At 36.2% G+C, this 10,507-nt stretch overlaps 1 protein-coding gene across 16 annotated transcripts in view; it reads right to left on the minus strand.

Annotated features, from left to right (window-relative positions):
- KIF20B (kinesin family member 20B) overlaps positions 1-10,507 on the minus strand; it is a 76,370-nt gene that overhangs the window by 4,729 nt on the left and 61,134 nt on the right. For 12 of the 16 annotated variants that reach the window (XM_070561581.1, XM_070561527.1, XM_070561533.1 and 9 more), the window contains 6 exons: positions 7,743-7,919; positions 6,018-6,119; positions 3,888-4,085; positions 3,015-3,083; positions 1,026-1,127; positions 482-632 (listed from right to left, as the gene is read on the minus strand). In XM_070561581.1, the coding sequence (XP_070417682.1) occupies positions 482-632; positions 1,026-1,127; positions 3,015-3,083; positions 3,888-4,085; positions 6,018-6,119; positions 7,743-7,919 (799 nt within the window). The remainder of the gene's footprint in view (positions 1-481; positions 633-1,025; positions 1,128-3,014; positions 3,084-3,887; positions 4,086-6,017; positions 6,120-7,742; positions 7,920-10,507) is intronic. The other 4 variants (XM_070561605.1, XM_008534252.2, XM_008534253.2 and 1 more) reach the window with 1 other exon arrangement.

Raw genomic sequence — 10,507 nt, forward strand, 5'->3', positions numbered from 1 at the left:
AATAGATATTTATAGAAATATATGTTTTTGATATATATGAATAGGTAATGTTTATCTATGCATAGAAAAAACAGTAGAAGAATATACACCATAATACTAACAGTGATGATCTCCAGAGGGTGTAATCCTGCCAACATTTCAATACCCAGGTTAAATCCCATCTGTTCTATAAAATCTTCTCATAGCCTCCCAATCAGAACAGCTCTCTTCCCTCCCATACTACCATAGCACTTTGCTTGTATCTCTATAACCACATTAAGCAGCCTGTTCTGGATCAATTCCTTAAACATAGGTCTTTCTCTTCAACTACACGGTGAACACTGGGCATATCATCCTTTCATATTTCCTCCCACAGTACCTAACATAGGACAATGTCTGTTTGAAATATAATAATCACTGTTGTTGAGTTTACACATCAATCAGATATTAGAAAACACCCTATACCTAACATAAAAGGTCATTTAATTAATTTTCTGCAAACCTTTTGATTGAAGAATTGTTGGAGAATGTTGTAAGAAGTCTCCAAATTTCTGTAGCGTTCCTTCTTTTTTCTTAGTGGCTGAGTTTGTATTAAGTGTGGATGCCTGACTCCGTAAAGAATATGTTTTCTTTGATGATGGACGTGTGGAAACCTAATAAACAAACATTTTGTTGTTGTTGTTAATGAGAAATGCTAGAAGGAAATATTTATAGCCACAGTTAAGGCCAGACACAGGTTATGAATTCTCAGGCAGGGAACCAGGGATTAAGAATATGAGGAGAGGAATGAAAGAGAATAGCAAAATAAGTGTGACAGGCAGAGAGCCAAGTCAGAAGTGAACACATCAAGAAGTGCCTGCTACTGGCCAAATGCTAAAGGTTATATTCTAAGCTGAATAAGAATAGGAAACGGAAGATAAATGAGTTACAATTAGACAAAACTGGATTTCTAGATAATTACCAGTCAAATTTGATATCTTTATTTTCATCTTCTACTTTATAAATGTTATGAAAATGGTCAATTTTGGACAAATTAAAAGACAAACCTTTTGTTCCTTTTTGACAGAAGAATCGCTATGCTCAGAAATAAGGGATTTCAAATTAGTTCTGGGTGTAGCATTCTTCTTATTTTCATATTTCACAAAGTCCTAAAAATAATGAATTTCAGCCACTGGTTAATTTCTTGACAATATTTTCTTTCTCTAACTCAAAAAAACAAAAAACAAGAAAAACAACGTAACGGTTTGACCCCAGGGAACACTGGCAATATTGGGATATTTTTGGTTGTCATTGCTGGGAGAAAGGGGGTTTTATTGGCAACTAGTGGGTAGAGCCAGGAATGCCACTAAACACCCCTTCAAAGCCCAGGAGAGCCTTCCAAAACAAAGAGGTATTTGGATCAAACTGTGCTGAAGTTGAGAAATCCTGAGTGAAGGTATGAATTTTTTTTCCAATTTCATTGAGATATTATTGACATATAAGTTTAAGGCATACAATGTGATAATTTAATATACATATATAGTGCAAAATGATTAAGGTATGAATTTTTCACACATATCATAAATAAAATTATATGAGCTAGATGAAAAACAGCAGAAGGGATAACATGTTTTATGTGAACCCCATCTTTAAAATACAGCACAGCGGGGGGCTGGCCCCGTGGCTGAGTGGTTAAGTTCGTGCACTCTGCTGCAGGCGGCCCAGTGTTTCGTTGGTTCGAATCCTGGGCACGGACATGGCACTGCTCATCAAGCCACGTTGAGGCAGCGTCCCACATGCCACAACTAGAAGGACCCACAACGAAGAATATACAACTATGTACCAGGGGGCTTTGGGGAGAAAAAGGAAAAAAATAAAATCTCAAAAAAAAATAAATAAATAAAGCACAGCGGGCCAGCCTGGTGGTATAGTGGTTAAGTTTGCATGCTCCACATCAGTGGCCTGGGGTTTGAAGGTTCAGATCCCAGGTGCAGACCTATGTGCCGCTTATCAAGCCATGCTGTGGCAGGCATCCCACATATAAAACAGAGGAAGACGGCCACAGATGTTAGGGCAGGGCTAATCTTCCTCACCAAAAGAAAAAAAAAATACAGCACAGCAATATACCTACCCTCTCCCCAATTCCCAAATCATGCAGAGCATCTATGTCTAAGACCTCTAATTGAAATTTGGCAACATCAAAAACAAAAACAACAAAAATCTTCAGTATAAACACAGGTAAAATGTGAAAATTAAGAAATATAATCTGTCTTCCCTACTACATCGTCACGACATCTTACTCTTCTTTTCCCCACATAATCTCACTTAAGACAAAGACTTTCATAGTATGTGAACTGAATTGAACTGGTGCAACTCCTAGCTATACCAAAGATAAAAGCATAAAAAGGAGGGGGGTGGGGGAGGCAAGAAGAGAAATAGAAGAAAAATCATGACTGCCCCTCAGAATTCAAGTTACAAAGTAAAAGCAATACGAGTCATAAGAAGCAGACTTCCTGAAAAGTGAAAAGCTGATGGGAATCATACGAAGACATGCACAAAGATTTTAATTCCATCACACTTGTGGAGTTCTACACAGAGCCCTCTGGAGTCTTCACTGGATGAGAATATAGCACTGTAAAAAGGATTTTCATGAGGCCCTTACAACTCAGTTTATTACAGCAGTGAACAGCTAGCAAAATCAGTTAAAATTTTTAAGCTTCTACATGCTTTATCTACAATAATCTGTATATTTATTCTGAAATATACATAGGGAGTATATGCCAATAGTAAAATGAATAAAATAATTATATTTTAATCCTCTGAGTACAAGACCGATTTTTCCTTCCTTGAAAAAAATGAATGAAGGAAAAGTCAACTTAGCACAGAGGATGATGAAATTAAAATATTTAGTATTTTAATGGTATCTAAAATGTATTAAATAAAAATTAAATAAATATAGGATAAAAGTTAACTAAGGCTCTACAAAACAATCTCTAAAAGTGTTCTATGTGTAGTGGGAAATACACTAAATAATATTCATTCAGCAAACATATTACCTGACAGAGAGCCTCAGGAGTATGGTTAATACTATTTCTGCTCTTCCACCAGCTTGAAAATATACTACTCTTTAAAGGAGTAAAAAATAAAAAAGTTGAATAAAAAGTTATTGTGCTAAGAGTTTATAGTTTTAAACCTAAAACAAGTTACTTTCAAAATAAATATTACCATTTATTATGTACCTACCACATTTGGAGCAAAAGCTAAGCATTTTAAACATATTATCTCTAATCCTTTATTTGCAAAAGGAAGAAACTTGAGGATCAGAAAGTTTATGTGATTTGCCTAATGTGCATGGCTAGGATACGGAGAAGCTTTGGTAACCCTACAGTCAGAAAGCTGTAGTAAGACAAGTAAACAGTTTTTAGCCTACCAATAAACAGAGGCCCAAATTTTAATACTGGCTGATAGAAAAAGAATTTCTCTTCCAAAACCTGCTATGATCATAGAAACCTAAGATTTCAGATAAGTGACAAAGAATATACTTAAGCAAGTTAGCCATTTCAGTTTCTCTAATTTCTTAACTATTTTTCTCTTCCATTGGAGGGAAAGTGACTAAGTTTGAACAGGACTCATATATTGAAACAGCTTTCCAATAAAATCTACCATCATATGACCCATCACAACTTCACTGAAGCAAGGGATAAGCTATGTATTTTAATATCCATAAGCTTTTTGTTTGAGGACTTTAAACCACAAACTACAGTGACATTCTTAAAGAGTACAAAATATGCCATATATTATGATTTTAGTCTCTAACAACAGTGCTCATGAAGAAGAAAGCAGTGTAACAGAGTTTAACTATATATTACAACTGAGCTTAATAACAATAAGGTTTGCTTGTTAAATTCACTCATGAGTTAAGTTTTTACCTCCTCCATTTCATTACTCTTCCTCTTCCGGGTCTTGGAAATCTTAACCATCATTGGTGAGGTACAACCAGGGTGTTTCACTGACATTTTGTTTGGGTGTAAGGGTGTAAACTGAATCTCTAACTCAGGTTTTGGAAATCGAGTAGTTTGATTATTTTCTGTTGACACTTCACAAGAGTCAAGGACTACAGATCCATCCTACAACAGAATCAAAAACGGAAACAAATCTTATTTGCACAATATGAATTTATACAATGCAAAGAATTAACTCTCTCAAATACCTATTAAAGACAATGAATTGGAAAAGACAAAAAGTGTGCGGGTCAAATTTGCCACAGCAAAGACAGAAAGATTTAGTTATCATCTACCCTCTCCAGGTTTATACATGGATGTTAAAACTGGGGGAAACTTAGAGATCAGTATTTCCCAAACTCATATGATTGTTAAGAATTATCTAGAGAACTTGTTTAAAAGATTCTTGGACCCTACCACAAACCTGCTAAATCAAAAATCTCCAAGGAAAGAGTCTAGGATTTTTAACAAGAATCCTAGTTATGAAAGATTAACGTTTGCTGCAAATTCTTTGCTACTCTTCCCATTGAGAGATGGAGTCTCATTCCCCTCTCCTTGAATCTGGGCTGGCCTTAATGACTTCCACAACCAATAGGATGTGAAAGAAGTAACTTCATGATTCTTCTGAGGCTTCATCATAAGAAGCCTTGTAACTTCTGCCCTGGAACACTCTTGGAACACTAACCCTCAGGACATTCCCCCTCAAAATGCCCCAGCTCAGAATCCAGCCACTGTGCTATGAGAAGCCCTAGCCAGAGGGAGGCCACATACATGTACAGCTGAGCTCCCAGAATCAACTATTGGCTCTGTGAATGAATCATTTTGGACTTTCAGCCCAGACAAGCATATTAATTTCATGAAGGCAATAAAAATATATAAAACAGCATTAACAATATGGTTCTTCAAAACTGTGGAATATTCAATAACTGCTGGAATTCTTAATAGGACACTGGAATCAGGAGGTTTTAGGACAGCAGACATAAATTTACAGAGAAAGAAATGTTCCATTATATGTGACTACCTATGTAATCAAAAATTAATCTTGTTTATGTATCAACTTAAAACTTTTCTACAAAAAATATGATTTGTATTAGTCTCTAAAGTCAATGATAATAATTTGAAACTCAACCAAAAACTATCAAAGAAAGGCCAAGGGAAAAGGAATGGCTCATGTTATTTCCCCAGATTAAAATGTCCTTCCCTTGCCGTTCTCTGCTTGGTAAACTTCTATTCATCTTCAAGACCCAGTATGATGTTACCTTCTTTAATCCATCTCTACAACCACTCAGGCAAATTTCATCATATCCTCCTCTGTCAGTGTTCCTTCTTAGCGCTCTTCAATAGCACTTAGTCCATAAGGTAGGATCAAACAGGGTAGTCAGTTATTTAACTGTCTTACTAGATTCCTCACTCCTTGAGGCTGGCAACCAGGTCTTAGTTATGTTTCTATCCTCAGTGCTTAGGCAAAGCTTCCCAATACTGAATGCTCCCAATAAATGGGTTTTAAATATACATTAAAAAAATAATTTTATCTTCAAAACTTTAAATGACATAGAATATTTATCTATCTCATATGCAATGTGAGAATCTCTATATTATCCAAGGTGATTCAAAGAACCCTAGACCCACTGCATATTAAGGAAACTCACTGTGAGTTATCGAGATTTGGTGACAGAACTATTAAATGGGTAAAATTTCAAAAAATACTATTTAATAAAATTCTTATAAGAATGAGGGTAAACAATCATCCTTATTTTCTCTCTTGTGGGATTTCCTATATCTGACCACCAAGTTTGTTTATAGTAATAGATCTGTTGTTTGAGATCAATATCATTTTGAGAAGAGATTAATATCCTTTGGGGATTTAATCTCCCAAAAGAATTTCACCTCTCCTCAAAAACCTTTACTTTTCCTTTCCACAGCTGAGAGTACATAGAGCTAATTGTACAGCAAGCTACCCAAAACAATTGATTAAATTACACTTGCAATTATTATTTGGTAATTGATGGTCACTGATAAAGAGGGTAAAAGAAGTGGACTACATTACCAAATACCCACCTCTACTTCATTCTTGGAAATTTCAAAACTTGTTGATTGAGGTTCAATTTCAACTCTGCCAGGATCCGTTGAACATGGCTTAATATCCATGGTTTGTTTTTCCTAAAGTAAGGAAATGTTAAAACAACTAATCATTGGTCCTGAAAATATATTAAAACATTTCACATAAAGAATATAAAAATCAAGATTTCGGTGGACTAAATAGTGGAAATGATTAAAGGCTTCTTCAATGACCAGGTAACTCTCCTTCCTCCTCTCTTTCATCCTAAGAGACTCAGGAAAAGCTGGGCAACTTTCTAGCTTCTTCTGAGTCTGATCAAAAAGAAATGTGAAAGATTACTTTCAACTACCACAGTATTTTACATATATTCCCTCATTTTACTTTCATTGCAACTCTCTGAGATAGATTTGGCAAGAATCATTATTCCTACTTCTCAGATGAGGTAAGAGACCTAGAGATGTCAAATGACATAGCAAAGGTCTGTACTGAGTTGCAATCTGAACCCCAACAATTGCTTTTGATAACAGAGTTCTGAAAAGCTAGAGGCTTCTTGGGAATGTGACTATACCATTAGAGTAGAAAATAACACATTGACAACTAAACCTTTCCTTGCAGCACACTCTTCATCCCACTTTCTAGGTCATAGGGTATGTTCTATTCCTAAACTCTACTTAAGGTGTCTATGAAGAAATATCACATTACATTTTTAAATTTGATAAATTCCAAGGTGGGCCTTCTCACCATTACCAGCAAAATCAAAAGTTAAATATGTCACCTACCAATTATTGCCAAATAAGAAAGATTCTATTGAATTTGTAATGGAGAAAGCAACTAGCATGTAGTGACTTCCACTATGGTTAAGAACTATGCTAACTGTTCTACAAATACTCTCAATTGATTTTCACAACTCTACTAGGAAGACATTATTATCTGTTTTAGATAGTTCAGAAATGCTAAGTAATTTTCCCAAAGGTCCCAAAACCACAGTGACAGCAGCTGATACCTAGTTTTTCTAACTTTTCAGTCTGTGCTATTTACACCACATGATAATACCTGATTTTTGAGCAGTCTTTCTCTTAGAATCATGAAGTCTTTTGATGTAAGAGACAGACACACACACATTTCTTTTCCTATTGTCTGAAGGCTCGAGAGCAGCAGATTTTTCAGCACAGATCATTTATTCTGGGAAGACTAGCTTCAGATGAACTCTGATTCATTTAACTGGGAAGTAGCTATCTGTGAAATGCAATCCTCTCTTCATCCATGGTTCCCAGATCCAAGGTAACATTACAAAAATAACTCCTGAATGACTCACGTCTCCTTATTATTATGCTTATTTTCAAAGAACAATTTGTATCTTAATACAATAAACTTAGTGTGCCTCAAGTATTTAAATATTACCAAAAGTTCAAGTTGAATCACATTTCTACATTTTAAAGGTAGATTAGACACTAAGTCACAAATTTTCTAATATTCTACCAGGGAGATATGACTACAATACTGGAGAAAGCGCTATTTCTCAGGCATTGACAAATCAATCATAATAATAACTCTGAAAACTCAGAATTCACAAGAAATATCCAAATAATATTTACAACTCTGATTCCTCTCTGGTGTACTGAAACTTACTTTACCCTTTCAGAATTAAGCTGTTAAATAATTTTGAAAAATTCCTATGTTCAATTAAAAAAAAAGGCATTGTACAAGAACAAGATTTTACTCACAGTTTTCGAAGCCTCTGATGTGATCTTTTTCAATTGGTCAATTTCATTATCTTTCTGTACATTACTAGAAATCAGTGCTTTCAGCTGTATTTCTAATGCTGCAACCAGTTGATCTCGCTCTTCTCGCCACTTTTGAAGGTTACTATCTTTCTCTGACAGCTGTGCTGTAAGTATATCCTAATCAGAAAATAAAGAAAATTTTAAAGTAAACCTTGAAACATTATGAATCTAAGACTTTTTTGAAATTTTTATTATAAATAACACCTAAATACAACTGTGAACAAGATGTATAACAAATTACGTAGTTAAGTCTAGATAAAATATTTGCTTATAAAACAAAATATATAATGCCTTTATATACATTAATGTCCACATGATATATTTATCCCTAATCCACTTCATTCCAAAAATTAGCTTATTGGTCACTTCTTTCAATAAACAATTACAGTTTTTAACCTAATACCAGCATTTTCCTCATATTTGGGAAATGAGAAGGTAAAACCACAGTAAAACAAATGACAAAACTAACAGCAACAAACAACAGAGAAATAAAAATTAAAAATACTATTTTCAATGAGTTCAAAAATCATTAAGTACTTACTGGCAAATTAAAGAAAATTTGTGTAAGACCTAAACATGAAAAACTACAAAACATTCCTTAAATAAATGTAGAGATAATCTGTGTTCAAGGTCAAAAGACTCAGTATCGTTAAGATGTCAGCTCTGCCCAAATAGATCCATAGAGTCAAGGGAATTTCAAGCAAAATCCAGGCAGCGACATGTGTGTGTGTGCGCGTGTGTGTGTAAAATGGAAAAGTTGACTCTAAAAGTTATATCGAAATGCAAATGATCTAGAATAGCCGAAATTATTTTGAAAATGAAGAAAGCAGGAGCAATCACACTATGTCACTTCAAACCTAATAGAATAATCAAGACAGTGTGATATTGATGTTAAAGAATTCCAGAGATCAGTGGACAGAAGACAGGGTCCACAAACATATGGTCAACTGACATTCTACAAAAATGCCAAAGAAATTCATTGGAGGAAAGGACAGTATTTCAACAAATAGTGCTAGAAAAATTGAATAGCCAAATGAAAAAAAAGAAATGAACTGCAACCCTAATCTCATATGATACATAAAAATTAACCCTTGGACAATTGATTTATGACAAAAGTAGCAGAACAGTTTTTGGAAAAGAAACAGATTTTTCAATAAATATTACCAAGGACGTCAGAGTCATGGCAGAGTGAGCTTGCCCAGGACTCTCTCCCCTCCAACATACAACAAAAGAAGAGCAACCATATTCCAACAAAAAAATATCCTAATAGCAGAGAAATCCTTGGAGACCCACAGAAGCCAAACAACGGAGGGTGAAGAGGCTGGAGACCCCCTCGGAGGAGCTGGAACAGGGTAAGAGAGATCTTCGCTCCCTCCCCTAGAGACTGGGATCTCCACGGGAGGCTCTGTGAGGGAAGGGGAGCGGGGGAGGGGCCGCGAGCCTGGGGGATCACCCAGGACTCCCACAGCCGTGCAGCCCAGATGAAAGCCCTCTAATAGGGGAAAGCTTTCGCCTGGGGTGACCTCAGCAAGCCAAGACCCCAGGAGAGCAGACAGCAAGAGCTGATCAGGAAAGCACTAGAGATGGTGCCCCTCCCTCCCCCAACCCGTCCTGTGCGCCACCATCTGGGCTGAAGGCAGAGGGCTCAGAATACGTGGCTCTCAACCCCCATCTAGTGGTGACAGGCTGTAACTGCAACCGAATAATATCACCATGGGGAAGACCCGTCCTTCTTCCACCACCCATCAATTCATCCAATCTCCAGACCAGCGGGAAAACAAGCACCCAGAATTATGCCCTGAGGACTCAGAAATAAGTAAACTAAATAAAAATGAATTCAGAATAGCCACAGTCAAAAAATTCGAGGTAAAGGAAAACAGAGAGAAAAAAGTCAATGAGTTCTGGAGTTACTTCACAAAAGAAATTGAAACTATAAAGAAGAATCAATCAGAAATACTAGAGATGAAAAATACAGTGGATCAGATAAAACAGAATACGGATTCCCTGAGTGCCTGTGTGGATGCCACAGAGATGCAAATCAGCATAATCGAAGACAGACAGGTTGAATGGCTCCAGACAAAGGAAAGGAGAGAATTAAGAATAAAAAGGAATGAAGAGAATCTCCAAGAAATAGCCAACTCAATGAGGAAATGCAATATAAGAATAATTGGAATCCCCGAGAGTGACGAAAAGGGGAATGGAGCAGAAAGTGTGCTCAAAGGAATAATAGCAGAGAACTTTCCAAATCTAGAGACTGAGAGAGAAATACGTGTGGAGGAAGTTTTCAGATCTCCTAGATATGTCAATGTAAAAAGACCTACTGCAAGGCATATAGTAGTAAAACTGGCAAAACTGAATGACAAAGAAAGAATACTCAGGGCAGCAAGGCAGAAGAAAATAACCTATAAAGGAACCCCTATCAGACTTTCAACAGATTTCTCTGCAGAAACCTTACAAGCTAGGAGAGATTGGAATGACATATTCAAAACTTTAAAAGATAATCTTCAGCCAAGAATACTCTATCCAGCAAAAATATCCTTCAGATATGAGGGAGAAATTAAATCTTTCCCAGACAAACAAAATATAAGGGACTTTGCAGCCACGAGACACCGCCGCCCCCCCCCCCCCCTGCCCTTACAAGAAATCCTCAAGAAGGTCCTCATATCTGAAAAAAGAAAAAAAGGGGAAATGGGTCACAAAACACA

The sequence above is a fragment of the Equus przewalskii genome, chromosome 1 (genome assembly GCF_037783145.1).
Source record: "Equus przewalskii isolate Varuska chromosome 1, EquPr2, whole genome shotgun sequence".
Classification (NCBI taxonomy): Eukaryota; Metazoa; Chordata; class Mammalia; order Perissodactyla; family Equidae; genus Equus; species Equus przewalskii.